Consider the following 21,579-nt stretch of genomic DNA (forward strand, 5'->3'; position numbering starts at 1 on the left):
TACATATTCTGGCAATTATGATAGACTATATAATCAATCTAATGTTAAATTACAATTATAAAAAAAATTCGTACAAAGTTCTAGTTTACAAAATGAAGCATATTATGTTCTATACATAAAAAAATTTAACAACTACTTCACGAAGAAATTAAATACAAAAATTCATGATATTTTTTTTGAGTCGAGCAGAATTTTGTTTTGCAATATAACACCCTATTTTGATTGGGTTGCATATTTTACTTTCTAAAACTATTTGGCAAATTGAAAGATTAGTCATAAAATTTGGGCAAAAGTTGAAAAGCTCTTTAAAATTTTGGCTCCAAACAAAAAAAGCCCTAAAAAAAAGAAAGAAAACTCAAAAAAAAAAATTGGAAAATGAACAGTTTCTTCTTCTTCCACTAGTGATCGGGGAAGACGAAGAGAAAAATGGCTCCGAAGAAGAAACCTCAGAAAAAAAAAAACAAAGCAACAACGAGCTCGCTTCTTCAATACCTAATTCAGGCCACAAGAAACCATCTAAAGCCCCAAAGCTTCTGATTTCGCCGGAAAACGAAGACCATTTACGGCGACTTTTACTCAAGTTTCGCCGGACCCCTTCTCCGGTCACGGCGTCGCTCTCCGTGACTCAGAAGAGAAAGAAACTCAATAACATACACGAGAATCTCTCCATTTTTATTTTTATTTTTTGAGGCGATTTGTAATACCAAAGTGGTTTGTTTGTTTTTTTTTAAGGATGGAACGACGACGCTTGAGACTGCTCTTGATTGGTTCTGTTTGAACTTGCCGAGTCACGAGTTACCAGTGAATTATTCCAACGGAGCTTCTCGAGTTCCTAACACAGGTATGTTTCTTGTAATACTCTCGGGGAAATTAAACGCTGTATTGACGCTTGTAACTTCCCGTTGATGTGTATTTCAGGACGTTCTGTGGAGGTGATATCGAAATCAAAGAAAGATTGGAATATGTCTGTTCTACTGAATCATCATCAGTACAGGTCACGAAGGAGGAGCCTGAACCTGAAGTTTTAGTTCGAGTAAAGAGCAAGCGAGATGAAGATGAAGATACTCTTAGTTCTTGCAAATCATCTCAAGCTGATTGGATCCGTCAGTACATGAAAAGACTGGAAGAGGTAACCAAAACATAGAATGCTTCAATCATTTTCCAAAAGCCTTTTACTTTGATCTCATGGATTGGAAAAATTTGCTCATTGAACTATATTTTCAGGAAGAATCGGATGATGAGGAAGATAACATTGGCTCCAGCAAGGAGGTAACTCAACTCAACTCTTTATCAGGCTACTTAGTAGACTATGAACATCTGGAGGATTTTGAAATTGGATCATGAATTGTTGTTGTGACACGTGGGTGAAGCTTATTAATTAATGATTAGTCTGTTTTGGCATTACAAGTCTTGGAGATATTTTATTAATTTATTTGTCTCACTGTGTAGTGATATATATTAGTTAGGTTTAGTTGAGCACTTACCAACATTGTTGCTTACCGTATTAGGTATCTGGTCCAAGGCCTTTCGAAGTGATTTCCGAAGTATATTGTTTAGAAAGATTAAATGCTATAAAAGCAAAGAGGAAGGGTGATAAAAAGGACAGAGACAAGCAGGCCTAGCCATTTGCAAGCTCAAGCAAGAGATGAATGATCTTGGTTGAGTTTAACCCATTTAGTTGTTAATCTGTCAATGACTTGGTGCAGTATGTCATGAGCTTATCTGTGTTTGTTTTCCAGGGCCATCAGAAGCAATATTGGAATCTGAGTTTCAACGCGAACAAGCTTTTGAAGACTACAGAAAAAGAAGTAACATCCTCCATGCCTGATGACGTTCATGAGTCAGTAAATGATGATACTGTCTTATTTCAGCTGTTTGATGACTTGACCTTGGATGCAAATCCTGTTGGGAGCTGTATATCTGAGGAAATTCAACCTAAAGCTCTTCCTTTAACTTCTTCGAAACAAGAATCAGTTGTGTCGAATGATATTTTAGATGACATAAACCTTGGCGATTTGTTCATAGAAGATGCTCCGTCTTATGTACCTTCTCCACATGAACTCCTGGAAGTACAGAAGAAGGAAATTATGAGAGAACTATGCAATGAGAAAAATCTTGGGAAACTAGAGGGTATCTGGAAGAAGGTAACTCTTCACCTAACAAGATCTTATGGAGATATACCGTTTAGCTTAGAAAATACTATTGCAAGTAATAGGTGTTTGATGCTTTTCATTTGTCACTTTGCCATTATGATCAAGCAGTTGAGTTCTAACATTTGTCACTTTCCTTCTCTACTTACATTTTGTAAGTTTGAACTTTTTTTTGTGCTGCGCTCTTCTCATCTTGGTTTGTTCTAGTCAGTTTGTCACATATGATTGATTCTTCTGTAAGGTTATATCTATAACATGTATAAGTTTAATAGGGTGAAGCGCAAAGGATCCCAAAGGCATTGCTCCATCAGATGTGTCAAAGATTAGGGTGGATCGCGCCAAAGTTCAATAAAGTAACTGGGGAAGGAAGCAATATCTCATATACCGTAAGTGTTATGCGTAAATCCAGTGGATTGGGTAAAAGCAGACAAGCCGGGGGTCTGGTAACTATTCTACTTCCTCATCAAGTTGAGGGTTTCGAATCAATAGAGGTACTTACTTGATCTCTACTTGAACACTTGATAATCTTTTATGATGCTAAATAAGTGCGAGTTAGGCTCTTGTAAGTAAATGTTGTTAGGAAATATCTACTGGAAAGATAGTTCTAATTCCTTAAGTACAATGCACTATTTTTTGGTTAACAACGTTGCTCAAAGTTTTGGATCTGGTTATGAGCCTTATCTAAGTTGGACTCTGTTGATTGGAAATAATAATTTGTCCATTTATATACTAACCATTTAATCATCATGCTAATTATTGTGCACGTGTGTGTGACAGGATGCACAAAACAGAGTTGCGGCATTTGCTCTCCATAAGCTCTTTTCCGATTTGCCTGTTCACTTTGCAATTACTGAGCCTTATGCCTCTCTAGTTTTGGTCTGGAAACAAGGTGAATTTCTTAAGTTGCTCTTTTTTTTTTTAATTTAAACAAAAGTTGCACTGTGATTTCCAGCAATGTCCATAAAAGATTCAACTGATTGACTTAATTTATTATAGCTTAGGTTTATGTTTTGATTCTCATTAGTTCAGGAGTTGTGGGACTATAAATAAACCATGGTAACTCTACAGAAACTATAGTTTGAATTGGAGTTTTGGATTTTATTTGCTCAAAGTTTGCGTCTGTTTAAAAGATCATCAGTTTGAGTGAAATTGTATGGACATATGAACTGGAGTGGATGAAGAACGACATAATTATGTGCTAATTCTTTAGACATATATTGGGTGTCAGCACTCATATGTTCTGGCCTTAAATGGTTGCAATACTATGATAACCTCTTAAAAGAGTTGCTTTGAGCTTTAACAGCGGAATCGTTGGGAATACAAAGCAAAGAAGAAGAACGGAGAGCAAAATTTGTTGACAGATTGCTTGAGGCAGAAAATTTCAGCTTGTCCACTTCTTCGAGTGGCATACATGGTGCACTTCCAATGGTAGACGCCTGTGTCAAAGAGAATGATCACATTGATCTTTTTAAATCTAACCATCGAGGTAAAAGTATGTTTCTTGGATTCAATTTGTCACAGATCGTCTAATATAACACTGGATTTTACTGCCAGAATCATACTCAGGAAGTATAATCTATAGTATGATATGTTACAGGAAACACTTCCATGGAAGCTGAATGTTCTTCTCTCAAAAGAAAACAAGAAAACAAGAAGAAGATGCATAAGTACAAGGTAATATATCATTGTTTATGGTTGAACACGAGTTTTGGCCCTGGCTAAAGAATGTAGTTAACATAGCTAACTTTATAAGTTGCAGTTATATGCTTAAAGCCTAAGTTTGCAATTTGATATCTTATCGGCATGGTAAAACTTTTGTTACTGCAACTTTCATTAGTAATCCTATTTTTTTCTTTGTAGGGCATGTTGAAAACTAGAGCTGCTCTTCCAATATCAGAAGTGAAGAATGACATACTACAAAATCTGAAAGAAAAGGATGTCTTGGTGGTATGCGGAGAAACAGGCTCTGGAAAGACTACGCAGGTTTGGTCTTGTTAGTTGCGCCCTGATATGTAGTGTCGCTGCTTCCTATTTTACTGAATATGTATATCCTGTTATAATCTATGAGTCATTTCTAATTGATACATTATTTCAGGTTCCTCAATTTATATTGGATGATATGATCGATTCAGGGCAAGGTGGATACTGTAATATTATATGCACACAACCTCGGGTGTTAGCAGTGAGTATCTCGGTGTTAAGACATTATGTTTTCAGGAATTGCTTGTTTTGGTTTATACTGATATAAAATGTGATCCGTTGATTCTTGTTAATCAATTAGCTTAGCGCTATATTCTTTTTCCTATTTGTTTCTGTAAGTGACTGGTTATATGGTTTAGGCTATCTTTGTTGCTCAAAGAGTTGCTGATGAACGCTGTGAACCTCCTCCAGGCTTCAATGACTCCTTGGTTGGTTATCAAGTTCGTCATCAAAGTGCAAGGTTTGCCTCTTTAATTGAACTCCCATTTCATTGTATGAATTTTTATCGTTTTGGGCCTCAAATGGATGACGAAAAAAGTTATTCTTTTTGGTCTATGTTTTGGTGGAATAGAATTAAAAGTATATATATGAATGTTACTTATTGTCTTCTGTGTGGAAACCTCATGATGTCTTTTGCGACATAATCTCGCATCATCATCATTATACTGTGTTTTTGGCTTCAGTAACATATGCATTTTGCGACACTACAGTATGGATTGTTAGTATAATTTCAAATCTGGTTGAAGAAAATTTTCATTGGACATATTGCTATTTCCTTGTGTACTTGTTCAGGAGTGACAAAACAAGGCTGCTGTTTTGTACAACTGGAATTCTACTGAGAAAACTTGTGGTACGTCCCCTATTTTGTTAGTAAACTCTTGTGCAAGAAATCAATTCTTTTTACTTTTTATTGCAGTACTACGATTCAGATAAATAGTAACATTTTTGTTGCACAAGTTCTGGGATTTAAATAGAGGTGAAATACCATAACTGAATTACCGATAGTTTAAATTCTAGAGAAGTTGAACTTGTAGACAGATTGCAATACCTGAATAGAGTCTCTGTTTAGAAAAGGTAACATTGATAGTCCACTAGTTGAGATACTACTTGTCATGAATTGTTTTATCATTGGTACTATCAAAGGATATATGGTACAAAAGGTTCTAAAAGAATTTGGAATTTAGTTCTTAGAGACTTAGACATTACAATGCTAATTGAAAATCTTATGTTGGCTGGCCGGATAGACAATTATTTGGTTTCAGAGGACGGTCTTAACTTGTCTTATGAATCTAGTAATTATGAATCTTACAGTGACCAAACTCGAAAAAATCTGGTACTGTATCTTTCGTGTTGGATCCTTTGTTTCTCTGATCCACCTACTTATCCTAAGTCCAAATAACTTGCAAGTGCTGTGCAGAAAAGTTTGAATGAGGATATTATTGACTACGAGCTACTTGAAGAGTTGATATGCCACATTGACGACACTTGTGAGGAAGGAGCCATTCTTGTATTTTTGCCTGTAAGCTGATACTGAGATATTTTTCTGTTGAACGAGAATGAATCATCTATCGCTTTCAGCATGACATTTTTTTTGGTTAATTACAGGGAATGCAAGAAATTAACATGCTACTCAATAGGTTAGCTGCCTCCTATCGTTTTCGTGGACCTTCTGGAGATTGGCTTCTTCCTCTACATTCTTCTATTGCATCTTCAGAACAGAAAAAGGTGTTTCTGCACCCCCCTAAAGGCATACGGAAGGTAATATCATTTGACATATATTGTGGTACTTCTCATTTCCTCTATGGCTGGTCTTTGAATCTGTGTTAGCAGTCACTTTTGATCCGTTTGTTTCCACATGAGAAAATTTAATGGCTTTATCTTTAGTGCTTTTGCTATTGCATATCTACTGTGCAACTGTTTTGTTTCCTTAGTACTCCACTACTAGTTGGAATCAGGTGATATGCAAAATAACTAACACCACTGGTGGTTACAGTTAAAAAAAAATACAACTGTTTATCATAAGAGTGCTGCATCCCATTTTGTGAAAGATCTTTTCCATAACACCCCACAAAGCCGATCTGTTTTTCCTTTTGCATCGTCTTTTATGTTCAGGTTATCGTAGCTACAAATATTGCCGAGACCAGTTTAACAGTTGAAGATGTGGTATATGTGATTGACAGTGGAAAACACAAGGAAAAACGCTATAATCCACAGAAGGTACTCCAAATGCTAGTCAATCAGATAACATTTTCCTTCTATGATTATGTTTGTACTATCATCCAATGTTATTACGCTTGTTTCCTGTTTTAAGTAAATTGCAAAAGTATCAAGATGATGGGCTATCTAGCACTTTTTCAGAAAAAGCTTAGGAACCTAACACTTTCTATGGGGAAATACAAATTTACTCTCTATTGGTGGATTTATGTCACTTTTTGTATAGTAAGTTAATGATAGATGAATATAGCTATACTGCTAGAAGGATGAGAAACCTTCCTTTTAATCCTCTTTAAGCTGAATAACTTTTGCTGAAAATGAATTATTCCCATTTTTAGTAATAGTTACAAATTCCCTTTCCTTGTGAAACCGTTTTGTAAGATTGATCTCCAGTATTTAAGAATCTATTAGTTTGTATCTCTAAATGACATAGATATATAAACTCTATTTTTATGACACATTGTTAATCTATTAATTTATTGTGTTTTGTCTCTGAAATGTCATATTTTTGTGCTCAATTATTATATTATCACAGAAATTGTCAAGAATGGTGGAAGATTGGATATCTAAAGCAAATGCAAGACAAAGAATGGGAAGAGCTGGACGTGTCAAACCTTGACATTGCTTTTCGTTGTACACACGACATAGGTTTGAGAAGCTTATGCGTCCCTACCAGGTGTCTTTCTTTTAGACGTTAGACATTTCTTCTCTGGTTTCTCAAATCTCAACCACTTGGTTTTTGCCCTTAAACTCACCGGTGCCATCTTGATGGCTAGGTTCCTGAGATTCTGCGGATGCCTTTAGTAGAGCTGTGTTTACAAATCAAATTGCTTGGCTTGGGTCACATTAAGCCTTTTCTGTACAAGGCAAGTGACACCAACTTTTAGTTCCAAAAGAAGTAACAATATCATCGTCTTTACTCTTTGTCACTTACTGTCTTTAGGCATTGGAACCTCCTAGTGAAGGTGCTATAAACTCTGCAATTTCATCGTTGCACAAGGTACCTTGAACTTGTATTGAAATAGAAGTCTTTATTTTTGTAAGCGGTATAAGTTCATGATACATCCAAAAGTTATGAGACCTTTCACTTGGATATATAGTTGATGTGTTGCTATTGTCCTGCAGTGTGGCTAATCAATCCCACATTTCCATTGTTAAACTATAGTCTTTTAGAGTTTGTTACACTTATAATTCCCTCTACTTTATGTTTTCTCAACCTCTAATTTTAGTACCACTCAGTAAAACTATTTGTGTAAGACACCTTTTGGAGTTTCCTGTGCTGATCTTTCTTTATGAAACCCTGACTTTTTAGGTCGGTGCTCTTGATGCGGATGAAGAGTTGACACCAATTGGAAAGGTTTGCTTCAGAAACATTATTGCTGAACGAAAAGAGGCCTCTCAAACCTATGTCAACATCTAGCCTCATATAATCACTACACGTTTAAAATAATGCAGATGCTTTTATATGGTGCCATTTTTGGATGCTTATCACCTATTCTCTCCATTGCTGCTTTCTTGAGCTGCAAATCGCCATTTTTACATCCCAGAGATGAGGTAAGTTTTTTCCTTTTCTAAAACTTGCCTATTTTGGCAAGAAGGTTCGTAACTGACTCTATCTTTTCTTTTCTTTTCTTAGAAGCAAAATGTCGATCGGGTGAAACTTGCTCTTTTGTCTGATAAGCTGGACAGTTCGAGTAATTTAAACAACAATGACAGACAATCTGATCACCTCCTTATGATGATTTCATACGAAAAATGGCTGAAGATACTGCATGAGGTATGGTATAAAAGGGTATCTCAAGCTGCCTCTTACTGTCCAAAGTTTGTTATATATATATATATATATATATATACATGGAAATCACCAAGAAGTAAAAGAAATCTAGGATCTTCTCCAAACTAACCATCTTTATGTGTTTTTGATGTCTTCAGCAAGGAATGCAAGCTGCACAGAGGTTCTGCGATTCAAACTTTTTAAGTAGCTCAGTGATGCAGTCGATAAGGTACATTGTACTTAGATCCTGTAACCTCTGAGTACTTTGATGGGATGGGATAAAGGTCGCATCATTCACTTTGTTCATGATCTAACATGCTTTTCACTGTCTTTCAATCTTGGGTAGTGTTATTTGTTAAAAACGGAAAATGAAACTATCTTGTTTTCGTTTCTTGTCCAATAACTTAAACATACGTCTTAGGATAGTCAACAGGACGCTGAAACTCCTTTTAGACTAAAAAAATGCTTACATCATTTGTCTTCATCCTTGACGTCTTATTTACTGCTTTTTCACAAATAACAGTGACTTGAGAATAGAGTTTGGCACTTTACTTGCGGACATCGGGCTCATCAATCTTCCTAATACAGGCGAGGTAAGTTATCTTACAACATCGCATACGCTTAAACAACATGTGTCTGATGATTTTTTATGGAAGACACATGCACTAAACAATATTAGGGTTGTTCTCAAGTTTTCAATACAATGCCATCAACGCAGTAGAGCCCATGTTTGTCTAATGAGATATGATCAGTAGTGAACTTCTTTTTTCTTAGGGGAGAATGAAGGAGAATCTTGATGTTTGGTTTTCTGAAAAAACTCAACCTTTCAATATGTATTCACAAGAACCTGAAGTTGTTAAGGTAAAGTACATCTGGTGCTCTTCTGCTCGGATATGTCCTTGTAATACACTTTTCTTTGTTGTAGTTTCTACTAAGCATCTATGATTTTATTACTGGTTGCAATCAAAGTTCAAAATGTTGTACCTGAGTTAAGTTTCCAATTTTGTACAGGCTATATTATGCGCGGGACTATGTCCTAATATTGCAGAGGGATTAGCTAACTGTTTAACAAAGCCAGCAAAAGAAACACAGCGTTATGCAGTATGGTATGATGGCAAACGAGAAGTTCATATTGATAAAACCTCTATAAACAAAAACTGCAAAGCGTTTCAATACCCTTTCATTGTCTTCCATGAGAAGGTGAATTTTTTTTTTCATTTAGAGCATTTGGGTTTAGTTTTTATCTTTCTCTGATTTGTAAACATAGCTAATCACAGATAATTCATTCAACGTTCATTTGTTCTTGTAGGTCGAAACAAAGAAATTGGTATACCTAAAAGATACAACCGTTGTCTCTCCGTTCTCCATTCTACTTTTTGGCGGCTCAGTCAATGTTCATCATCAGGTACTGTTAATCATGTCTTGCTGTGAGCGAATCCATTTTTCAAACGTCGAGAACCATGTCATTGAGCTCAAAGATCTTTTACGTCTTAAGACTCTTTGCCAAAGTCTGATTGATACTCTATATATGGCTTTAGGTTTTTCCTATGTGCTGAAAGATCTTTTACGTCTTAAGTCTTACCCTTTCATTTCAGAGTGGATCAGTCACCATTGATGGGTGGTTAAAGCTAACAGCACCGGCTCAAACCGCGGTTTTGGTGAAAGATCTCCGGTTAACCCTCCATTCCATTCTCAAGGATCTCATCCGAAAACCTGAGGTTACATGTTCAATCCTTTTGTTTGATCTACTTGGTTAAGCAAGTAGCTCAGGACTAAACTCTCCTCTCTCTTCACGTTTGTGGTCTTCAGAAATCAGGTATTGTCCACAATGAAGTCGTCAAAGCTATGGTCCATCTTCTAATAGAAGAAGGCAAACCGCAACACACATGAACTAAATATATATGAAGTTCGAATTGTGTGAACAATTGTAAGAAAGCACAATTTGGATACTACTTGACTTCCCTTGCTCAACTATCTAACTGTTTCGTCAACTGTAAATTAAGTGTCCTTCTAGGATTGTTTTGTATCACATTTTCGATACAATGGTCAAGAAGACAGCGACGACACTGGTGGAAAAAACTCGTATTGCATAATTTTTCTCTAAGTACCTCAATTTAACTATTACGCTCATCTCTACATCATTGTCTTCATTTTCCCTCTTCTCATGTCCATTGCTCTTCACTTGCTTCTTCTTCTCCCTCCATGTCTGTCATCGTTTTCAATTTCTTGGATAACGCATATACAAAAGACACAAAAGCTTCCTAAAAAACATGTAAATGGATTCTTCTTCCTAATCCTCGATTTAGAGTGTAAAACACGAAAGCTATGTAAAAAAGTGTTAAAAGATGTATATTTGTAGATTAATTATAATTTAAATATAGAGATATGGTGAATTATGGCTGGTTCGTTTAGCATAACAACTTACAATTAACATCCGATTTTGCTGTTTTTTTTTTGCTAGTTGAAAGAGATCAAGTGAAACTGTGAAAGAGGGTAGCCTGAGGTGATGGAATAAAGCAGTTGTAGAATAAAGTAGGATTGTGTATATTACCCTAGATCTTTCTGAATGTCGCTTAAGTTTATCTTGTTGATTGAGTTTCGTACGTAATCCAATTCTTATCTTCTGCTATGAAGGTTATAATAATATTTCAAGAGTATATATTTATGATTATAATTGATGCTAGTACTCCATCATCTAAGGTCATCTCCGCTCTGCGTTACTTCCCCAAATTTTTTTTATTAAAAATTAATAAAATAATAGAAAGAGAGAGAAAGAGAGACAACTGATGCTTAAAATGATTACGTAAAATTGTTGCTCAGGTTATTTCTATACTTGTCCACTTTTCATTAGTTAAATATTAAAATATATATATATATATATATATATTTTTAGCAACGCTGAAGAATTTTTCTCTTGTAGATGCTCTAATACTGTTTAAGACTATTTCTGATAATTAGCAATAAATATCCAAACTAGCGTTGCCATGCCTCATGTGTGTAGAAACTAGGTTTCCACAATGAATTTGTTTGAGGAGGGAAACAAATTCAATAGAGTTATATCTCTAGAAAACAGATCTAAGCCTTCGAATTAAAGTAAAGAGGTAGAACTCAAAGGAATTAGGGTTTATTGCCAAGAACAAAAAGAGAACTCGATTATTGTATTTTATTTTCGATGCCTTACAATGGAGAAGTCTCTCCTTCTTTATACATGTTCTAAGATTACAATATATTCACTTTCCTTATCGGACGAAGTGAGATATGGAAAACTGCCTCATTGCTTCATTCGGCCGCCGTGCCGAAGTGGAAGTCGGCTCCTTCTTCTTCAAGGCTACACTTTGGCCGAACTGACTTCTTGTTGACCTAATCGAGCCCTTAACCGGTTTCCCGGTTAACTAATCAATTAGTATTTCTAGTTTAGCTCGGTATGTCGGGGGTCCTAAATCCCGCACCAACAATTAGTCCCCCCCAGTTCCGAATATTCGAGATTCAATTCGAATGTTTCGAACTATGGGAAGAGAATATCCGATCTAATCCATAAAAACTTAATTGATTTTACCCGGATTCTCGTGTCATCTCGCCGCGAATTGTTCGGACGACACGTGTCGTTTGCATCACATCAGCTAGCCCGGAATTCGAAGAGTCGCATAGGTCATAATTGCTCTGCGTAGGGTTGCCACCCGCTCGACTCTATAAATACGCCTCCCCTTTCGTCATTTCTCATTTTCTGTCAACAACGAAAGGTAATCTGCTCCGATCTCTCTCCTATTTATTTTGTTAGTTCTGATTTTCTTCCGCACTCTCCGAACTCAGAATATGGCAAGCACATCAGAACCCATCTCTTCGCCAGAAGTCGAGGGCGAACAGCTAATTCGTCGATCTTCCAGGCGGAAAACTCTCGACCCAGAGCGTACCACGCAGATCGGTGAGTCGAGTAGATCGGCTTCCGAAGTCCCACCACGCCTTGTTCGCTGTTCTGCAGGAACTTCATCTTCACAAGTATTGCCGTTGCCATCAGTTCGTCCTGAAGAGGAAAGCACCGAACTGACTCAAGGCGTACTGTCACAAGAGGAAGATCGAGGATATCGATCCCTTATTTGACCATAAAGGACAGATTGGTGGCGAAAAGAGTTTGGGTTCGTCCAAAACCGTGAACGACATGCTGAACTCATGTGGTTTATTCAACAGCGAAGTCACAATTCTGATTCCTCGAGAGGACCAACGCCCTTGGAACCCTCCGGAAGGGTATATATGTCTATACGAATGTTACTTTACCGAATGTCGCCTCTTATTCCCAATCCCTGCGTTGATATCGCTCTACGCCCAAAGACGCAGGATAGCGATCTGCCAATTCGTCCCCGGAGCTATTTGTAACTTTATGGCTGCCCTCACTATAGCAGCCGAAGTCGGGGTCAATATTGGAGTTCAATGTTTCGAACAGCTATCCAATTTTAAGTTATCGAAGAGTCTACACCGCTGGGAAGTGAATATGAGGCTGGCGCACAATTTCCTTGTCGGTAAAAGAGTGAGCAAATTCCAGAAGTGGATGAACCGCTACTTCTATGTCCGCGTCGATCAGTACTCACTCGCTAACCCATTGGGTTTCCATCGGAGAGTGTGGAATGAAAATCCTGGTAGACTTTTTATTTTCAGCACGTTTTAATTGACTTCGGCACCTCTAACCAGTTTTAACTTTTTCGTGTCATGTTTCCAGATCGTCCATTCTGCGCGACGCGGCTAGCTCCAAACTACCATCCCGTCAGAGACGCTCTATTAACCGGAAACAATCGTCAGTGGGAGTTCATCACCCGTATCCGTGTTGAAACAGCGATGGGCAAACCCAGGACGACGTTCCCAAGTTTTGCTAGGTCACTAGGACGAACTGCGGAACCTACCGGGGCACGTGTCCTTGAATCGGACAATCTCCAGATAGTTCGCCGTGACACTCAGGCTGCCATTGAAGCTGACATCGACCCATCTCAGGGTCGAACTGAAGTCGATCCCATCCCAGACCAGACCGACGTTGACCCTACTCAGGCTTCTGGAGAAAACGTCAACACAGTCGATGTCGCGGAAGAAGATAATCTCCCTTTGGCCTTAGAGAATGCCAATCTTTCGACGGAAGAACAGGATGTCCCGCAACTTGAAGCTGGATCCAAAAGAAGGAAGAAGAAAAAGAAGCAAACCAGAAATAACCCAGTCGCTGAGCCACAGCCGGTAGTGAACCGCAAACGCTCGGCGGAAGAAGCCGGACTGGAATCTGCCGATCGATTTCGCCTGGAAAGGAGAAATGATAAAACAGATCGCTTCTCCTATCATTACTTCGGCGACTACCCTCTGGTGACCAATCGTGAAGCCTCAGGCAAACTATTTCGGACCTTGAAGACCTCCAGTCGAATCCTTCCGTCGGCGGATGATCTTGAATTTAAACAGACGTTCCTTGATGTCGCCGAGTGCCACCTAATGGTATGCCTTATCATTTTGTTTAATTTGCTTGAAATTTCAGCGGATGAACTGACATATGTTCTTCGGGTTTACAGACTGCCGCCAAGATGAACACGCTGACTCAATTATACGATAGACGTGCCAAATCCAGTAAGAAGTCTGGATTGGAGCTCGAAAAGGTGAAAGAATGCGCAGAGCAAATCCGGATTGCCAGCGACGCCAAGGATGCGAGGATCAAAGAGCTCGAGGCGCTTGTTGCCGAGAATGATGGTATCATTGCCAGCTCCGAGCTGAGGATTAGTGAACTGAACTCCCGAGCGCTTACTCTCGAGGAAGAGAAGAACGAACTGCAGGAATCATGCGAAGGGTTAAAGGTTCAGCTCAACTTTGAAGTCAAGAGACTTCGGCGGGATCGTTGGGAGAAGGTGGAGCAAACAACAATGAAAGCGCAGAATCGACTTGATAAGGTCAAGGCCTATCTACTCGAACAGGAGAAAGTTCGTCCCCTGGAGGATCTGCTAAACCAAGCTTCCGGGATACAGGAAACTGTACAATATCTGGTCGAAAATGGGGCCATCATTCCGGCGGAACGAATCAAGGAGATTGACGAGAAAAAGGTCGAAGCCGAGGAGACTGTCAAGGCGATCGATGTCCTTGATCTGACTGAAAAAGATCTCAACATGTCCCCGGATCAACTTGGCTATGGATTCCCCCCCCCCGGAACGACGGCTCCAGACTCCGTCCAACATCCGCACGGTTCCAATGCCGATAGCTTTCAGGCCGATTTGACCGGTGCTTATGATACTTAGCTGTATTTTCGTTTCCTTCTCTTCTTTTTCTTTTGTTGTTAATCCTACGGGTCTGAGTACCCTTGTGAAACATTGCCGACTTGTTCGGCCCATTTTCTTTTTTAATTACCGAAATTTTTCTTTTATCATAAAAGGAAAAACTGATAAATTTGCATTCTTACCATTTTGCACGGAAAGTTGCCATTTTTTTAAAAAGGGGATTTTCCTCCCAATACTCGTATAAATCTATCTGGCGCTGCCTACGAATTAAACATCCCAAGAAGAACTCTCAATCAAGACAATGTCAAGCTCGGTTAGCAGCGTGGAATCCCCACTAGTTGGTAACGATGTGCCGACGTTCTCGAATGCCGAAGCTATCGAAAGGGGGATGGCGTACTACCCGAACATCCGAGCTCCCTGGATGTTGATGTTCCGCGTCAAACCGGAAGAAAGGCGCGAACTGGAAGAATTTCTTCATGAGGTGGAAGATCGCCATACGGAATATCGCGATCGTCTTGCCGCATCGGAACAAGTACAGCGAGATCTGCTACTCAAACTCGAGATGCTGGAATCTTACCCAAAGGATTGGATTAAGAATGGGTTCGACAAGATAGCTGCTTTGCCGCCATGTCTTGTTGCGTACTGCGACGAATGCCGAAGGGAATCAGATCGGAGACCGACGCATACGGACCCTGTCTTGATTGGTGACTTCATTCCCGGCAACGTTAAGCCGTTCTACATTAACCGGTGTGCAACCGGTGCCGAGCTTGCCGAGGCCGACGCCTTTTTCCGTCAGGTAGCCACTACCCTCTTTTCCTTTTTGCTTTCCTTATGAACGATCGAAATTTGTCTTCTTCGTACTAACCCGTTGTTGATTTTGCGTTTGCAGATTGAGGGTACGCACCAAGAACTGACTCAAGATCTTCAGTACTTTCATATGAAGAAAGGCAGGATCGATCGACGGCTGATCGACTCTGGAGTCCGAGATCGCACTACTGACCTGCTCGATGAATCCGAACAGAAGGCCAGAGCATTGGAGACTCGTCCTGAGGAATGGGAAAAGACTGGGTTGCAACTAATATGGCCAATGCCGAAGCGACTCAAGACGAGCATTCGCGAGATTGCTGCAAATGGCGCACCAGTTCAGAATTAGGATGTTTCGTTTGATAATAAAATACAACTGCAATATAGCAGGCGAACTTGAACTTTGCTTGTTGTAAAATCTCAATAAAACTTTTTCAGTAATAATAAGAGATTTATTTTGCTACTTTATTCTCAAAAATGTGCCAGAAGCGAGACGTCTCCCGGCTTACTTCAGGCAATTTTTATTAAGTGACGGTAGACAAAATCGATTAGAGCCTCAAAAACAGTCTATGAATTTTAAACGAAGTGTGTTTGGTCGGAGAGCGAGATAGTGGGCTCGGCTTATCTCCTTTTACTTTAGTTCGGTGGCCGGAGTGCGAAATTATTATCTGGGTTCGGCTTACCATACCGTCCGAACCAAAGGTTGAGTGCGAAATAAATACTCTGGGTTCGGCTTACCCCAACAATTAAGAGATTGGGCGCGGAATAAACGCTTTGGGTCCGGCTTATCCCAATGATTGAAAGTTCGGGTGCGAAATAACGACTCTGGGTCCGGCTTATCCCGAAAAATAGTAGGTAGTTATACCAGCTGATCACCTGGCCAGGGTGTCAACAAGGGGTGAGTTTGGTACGAACTAATAGATACTTAGTCCCAGTCGGGCTAAGGTATACGTATGAGTATATAGTTTTTTTTTTTTTTTTTTTTTTTTTTTGAAAATTTTCCTTTTTCCGTTCTGGAAATAATGAACGTGCTTTATTAAATGCGCTGCGCGGTCTTTGAGAATTATTCTCGGGACCTCGCGAAAATCACGCTGCACTCTAATTGGTGGATTCAGCGGCGGTTACTTCCCGTAATCCTGTATAAATAGGATTGAGAGTTTGGGAGATCATTCTAACTTCCACAACTTTCCAAAATATTGAGAGAAAGAGATGGTGACTACTCGATCTGTGTGGCTAAGACGGGCTCTGGAAAGGTTAGCCGCTTCGTCGAGCGGTTCCAACCGAACCGAATCGTCGGATGACTCCTCTGCCCAAGAGGGCGTAGAGACTTTCTGAGTACGCACACCTGTCCCACCTGTTGATATGGCGGGTGTAGAAGGGAGCCTCGTGTGTCAAGAACTCCGAAGGTATCGGGCTCGCCGCTATAGGCTGGGGGCTCACCTTTTGGCGAGACGTCGTAGACTGGCCGAAGTCTGTCGGCTTTACCGTTTGGACGGGACTATTCGGGTCCTGCACGAATTAATCGCCGAAGGCTTCTTCTTGGAGAAGTGGCGTATGACCGGGCTGCTTGCCGCGCGTGCGGCGTGCCAAGAACTGGTGGCGAGTATGGAGGTGCCTGTCCTTTTTGAGGACGACTGTCAGCCCCTCGAAGATACCGCGCACCCGTTCACCGTGGATATCTGGGCTTACCGGGCTTCCGTAGAAAGGTTAAGGCGGTACGCCAATTTCTGGAATCGGCTGGTCCGGTTTTCCGTGAGAGGCACCTGGTCGAGGGCCCGTGCGCCTTCTTGGAAGACTTGGTTTCAAGAGGCGTTGAAGTTCCGAGAGAGAGACTGGAGACCCTAAGGCAAGCTCGTCAGTTCTGGCGAAGCGAACTGGATGAGGTAACAGTAGAGGAACCGCTGGCAGACGATCTGTCAAGTCCGCGGCCTCCACTTCGTCTACTGGACTGCCCCAGACAGTGACGGCGAAACCCTGACCGCTCCGAACGCGGAATCCGGACGGTTGTTTTTTTTTTTTTTTTTTTTGTTTTTAGGAGAACTCAGTCGTTGAAGGGATTTTCCCCCTTTGCGTCTCTTTTCTTTGTTTTCTTTTTTGTGTTGGTCATCGTTCCAAAGCATGTAATGGGGATTGACTTATTTAAAAAAACTTTATTTTAATTGGAATTATCAAACCGTGTAAGAGAAATCAAATCCATGGTCGATATTTCGTACATCAGCTTGCCGCCGAACTGAATGTATTCGAATAATAAGAAGAAGTTTTTCAACCGGAAAAAACTTTATTAATATATTAGCTGCATTCGCTTCATCTTTAAAAGATAAGGAATTGCCTACGTACCCCGAAGTGGGGATCAAGCCAACCGTAGTTCGTACTACAAAAGAAAGATAAATGGAGTTCGGAGTCCCGAAAACTCCTGGGTAGGATCGTAACAGCGACTTAGCTGTAATAACATTTCAAGTGGGCTGCGTTCCACGAGTTTTTGATCCGTTCCCCGACCATGGTTACGAGTTCATAGACGCCTGGACGAACCGCTCTAGACACGAGGTATGGACCCTCCCATCGAGCGCCGAGCTTACCGGCGTTCACTTCCTTGGTGTTCTCGAAAACTTCTCTCAGAACTAGATCGCCGTCGTTGAAACGCCGCTGACGAACAGTCTTATTATAGTATCGAGCTGCTGCGTCTTGGTAATGTTGCACTCGAACTAAAGCTTTATCGCGCAACTCCTCGGCAAGGTCGTTGTGGTCGATCAGCATTTTGTCATTGAGTTCGGGATTATCGACCATCATAGTAAGGCGAAGTGTCGGGACTCCTGCTTCGGCCGGGGCAAGTGCTTCGAGACCATATGCGAGAAAGAAGGGGGACTGTCCTGTGCTTTGCCGCGGGGTTGTGCGATATGACCATAGTACACCGTCCAAGTGGTCTGCCCATGCTCCCTTCCTTCGACCGAGTCGTTTCTTGAGTCCGTCGACGATCGACTTATTCGTGGCTTCAGCTTGACCATTACCTTGCGGGTACCGAGGAGTCAAAGTGCTGAGACGGATTTGCCACTTCGACAGGAAGCGTCTGGTGATCATCGAGGTGAATTGGGTGCCGTTGTCAGTGACAATCTCGTACAGAAGTCCGTGGCGACATATGATGTTCTTCCAGATGAAGTTGGTCACGTCTAGGGATTGGATCCTCGTGAAAGATTCTGCCTCCACCCATTTGGTGAAGTAATCGGTCAGCACCAGGACATACTTCTTGGATTTGGACGCCGGCAAGGGTCCTATGGCGTCCATGGCCTAGCGCATAAAAGGGTATGGAGCTGTCACGGTATTTAGCAGTTCGGGCGGGACGTGCCGCATTGGTCCATGGCGCTGACAAGCTTCGCATTTGGCCGCGAAAGTTTCGCAATCGGCCATCATGGTAGGCCAATAGTGACCATCCTTTTTGATTTTAAGAGCGAGTGCGCGTCCGCCAGAATGGTTGCCACCCTCGCCTTCATGCACCTCCATCATAATGCGTTCGGCTTCGTCCCGAGTAACGCAGATAAGGAATACTCTTGATGCACTTCGGCGAAACAGCTCACCGTCCAAAAGGATATACCTGGCACTTCGGGCCTTCAGTTGTTGAGCTGCCCATCAGTCTGTCGGGACGATACCATCGGAGATGTAAAGTTTGATCTCAAGTTGCCAATCCTCCGGAGGTTTGGCGACGTCCGTCATATCTTCTATTGGCTCATCGACTTCCATCGGGACTGAGTCGTCGTTGATGACGGCAATCTGGCTGTCCGGATCAATGCTAGGAGCATCGATGCACTCAATTGGAATGGTACGTCGTAACTTGGGGTCGGAGCGGTTTGCCAGGGCTGCGAGGGCGTCGGCTGATGCATTCTCGTTCCGTGGGGCCTTCGTCAGAGAGAAAGACGCAAATTCCCCGGATAAAGTGCGGACCAACTTTTGATATGCTCCCATTCGCTTGTTTTTGGCGTCGAATTCTCCGCTGAATTGGCTGACTACGAGTTGGGAGTCGTAGTAGACCTGCAGGTGTTTGACTCCAAGTCCCCGGGCTAAACAGAGTCCCGCGAGAACGGCCGCATATTCGGTTTCGTTGTTCGACGCTTTGAAGTTGAGCTTCAATGCCTGCTCAAGGATCTCACCGGTGGGGGATCGGAGGATGACTCCCACCCCAGAGCCGTGACTCGTTGACGAACCGTCGACGAACATTGTCCATTGCTCCACCGCGGGGGTGGGGTCGTCGAGCTCAGGCGATAGTTCGGTGATAAAGTCAGCCAGAACCTGCGACTTCAGACTTGGTCGAGAACGGTATTCGATATCGTACTCGCTAAGTTCGACTGTCCACTTTGCCATGCGTCCGGATTGGAGAGGGCTATGGAGGACGGTTCGGAGTGGTTGGTCAGTAAGCATGACGATAGACTGCGACTGAAAATAGGGGCGTAGTTTCCAAGCTGCGATGATCACCGCAAGGGCCAGTTTTTCCAGTGTGGGGTATCGTGATTCCGCGTCGTTAAGTGCTTTGCTCGTATAGAAGATGGGCTTTTGATCTCCGCGATCGTCTCGGACTAACACCCCACTGACTGCCGAGCTTGAAACCGAGACGTAGAGGTACAACGCCTCGCCGTCCTCCGGTTTGACTAACACTGGATGGCAAGTCAGATACTCCTTTAGCTGACGAAAGGCGACCTCGCATTCCTCATCCCAATGAAAATCTCTATTTCCGCGAAGCAATTGGTAAAAGGGGAGGCACTTGTCCGTTGATCGGGCGATGAAACGATTCAGAGCGGCGATCCGGCCAGTCAGGCGTTGTACTTCTCGCTTGTTGGTCGGTGACGGTAGTCCCAGGATGGCTTCAATCTGTTTAGGATTCGCCTCTATTCCCCGTTCAGTGACGATGTACCCCAAGAACTCTCCGGAGGTTACTCCGAACGTACATTTCGTTGGGTTTAATTTCATCTGGAATTGATCCAAGATGTCAAAACACTCCGTCAGATGTTGGACGTGCTGTTCTGCGATCAAAGACTTGACCAGCATATCGCCTATATAGACCTCCATAGATTTGCCGAGCAGGTCTGCGAACATCATGTTTACCAATTGCTGGTAGGTTGCTCCGGCGTTTTTCAATCCGAACGGCATCACCTTGTAGCAGTAGGTGCCCCTATCTGTGATGAACGCCGTTTTCTCGCGGTTGGCCGGACTCATGGCGATCTGGTTGTACCCTGAGAATGCATCCATAAATGAAAGCAGTTGGTTGCCGGCCGTAGCTTCGACGAGACGGTCTATGTGCGGGAGAGGGAAGCTGTCCTTAGGACATGCTTTGTTGAGATCGGTGAAGTCCACGCAGACTCTCCACTTGCCGTTTTTCTTTTTGACCACCACCGGGTTAGCCAACCAATCAGGGTACTGAACTTCCACTATTTGATCTGCCTTGAGTAGTCGTTCGACTTCGTCTTGGACCGCCTTGACTCGATCCGGGCCCAAACGCCTGCGTTTCTGTCTGACCGGCTTGAATGTGGGGTCGATGTTGAGCCTATGGCACATGACTTCGGGGCTTATCCCGACCATATCTTTTGTTGACCAGGAGAATGTGGAAGCTCGAGACTGCAGAAAAGCGATCAGCTTCGTCTTTATGCGTTCGGACCCGATGCCGACGGTCCGCGAGGGGTCGGAGGGGTCTATATTGACCTGTATGATTCGACACTCCGGAGATTTGAAGCGATCCCGCTCCGGCTTGTGGGGACCGGTAAGACGGTCCCGCTCTGTAATTGTTATGCGTTCTCCGCCGTCCTCTGCTTTTTTTCGATAACAGAGCACACTCGGGCTACCCTTTGGTCGCCATAAAGTGTGCAAATTCCTGTGCTGGTCGGGAATTTGAGGCAGAGGTGATAGGTCGACGGTTTGGCTTGCATCGAATATATCCATGGTACCCCCAAAATGGCGTTGTAGATCGTACTTGTCTTCCGGGTCACTCCGCCAGCTCGTACTTGTAGATTTACGTCGCCCATTGACATCTTAGCGACCCCATCATAGCCCGTCAGCGTTCGAGTTTCGGGTTTCAGTTGGTCTGGTGTGACGCCCATTTTCTCTAACGTTTGCCAGCATAGTACGTTGACGGTGCTCCCGGTGTCGATCAGGACTCGTTCGACGTCGAAGTCGCCCATTGTTACCTCGATAACCAAGGGGTCCGAATGGGGATGTTGGATTCCTTTAGCGTCCTCCGAAGTGAATGATATCGGGTCCGAGCAGAGTGAAGGTTCGCTCGGAGCTGTTCGAAGGGTACAAACTTGTCGTGCCCTCTTCTTTAATGCGCGGACGGAGTCTGCGCAGTCCTCCGGTGGGCCAAGTATCATGGTTATTTGTCCTCGGGGAGGGGAATTGGCCTGCTCCAGTTTTCGCCCCCTCTGCCGCTTGGGAGGGCCGGGCAGTTCGT

At 42.2% G+C, this 21,579-nt stretch overlaps 1 protein-coding gene and 1 pseudogene across 2 annotated transcripts; both read left to right on the top strand.

Annotated features, from left to right (window-relative positions):
* Window positions 1-426: 426 nt before the first annotated feature.
* Window positions 427-11,107, top strand: LOC104750226 (DExH-box ATP-dependent RNA helicase DExH4, chloroplastic-like; annotated as a pseudogene). Its single transcript, XR_015584029.1, has 28 exons — window positions 427-841; window positions 919-1,129; window positions 1,225-1,269; window positions 1,509-1,658; window positions 1,740-2,144; window positions 2,423-2,641; window positions 2,928-3,039; window positions 3,454-3,642; window positions 3,748-3,824; window positions 4,011-4,133; window positions 4,246-4,332; window positions 4,490-4,590; window positions 4,923-4,980; window positions 5,548-5,649; window positions 5,736-5,888; window positions 6,243-6,347; window positions 6,880-7,020; window positions 7,121-7,210; window positions 7,288-7,344; window positions 7,657-7,701; window positions 7,800-7,898; window positions 7,981-8,121; window positions 8,277-8,347; window positions 8,642-8,711; window positions 8,893-8,979; window positions 9,130-9,318; window positions 9,428-9,626; window positions 11,023-11,107. The product of XR_015584029.1 is annotated as a DExH-box ATP-dependent RNA helicase DExH4, chloroplastic-like (transcript).
* A 1,167-nt stretch (window positions 11,108-12,274) lies between these two features.
* LOC147925308 (meiosis-specific protein ASY2-like) lies at window positions 12,275-14,369 on the top strand. The gene is made up of 3 exons (XM_087492568.1): window positions 12,275-12,749; window positions 12,830-13,581; window positions 13,656-14,369. Exons 1-3 carry the CDS (start codon window positions 12,275-12,277, stop codon window positions 14,367-14,369), a joined length of 1,941 nt encoding a protein of 646 aa, XP_087348694.1.
* Window positions 14,370-21,579: the final 7,210 nt, after the last annotated feature.

The sequence above is a fragment of the Camelina sativa genome, chromosome 16 (genome assembly GCF_030686135.1).
Source record: "Camelina sativa cultivar CO46 ecotype springtype chromosome 16, ASM3068613v1".
Lineage (NCBI taxonomy): Eukaryota > Viridiplantae > Streptophyta > Magnoliopsida > Brassicales > Brassicaceae > Camelina > Camelina sativa.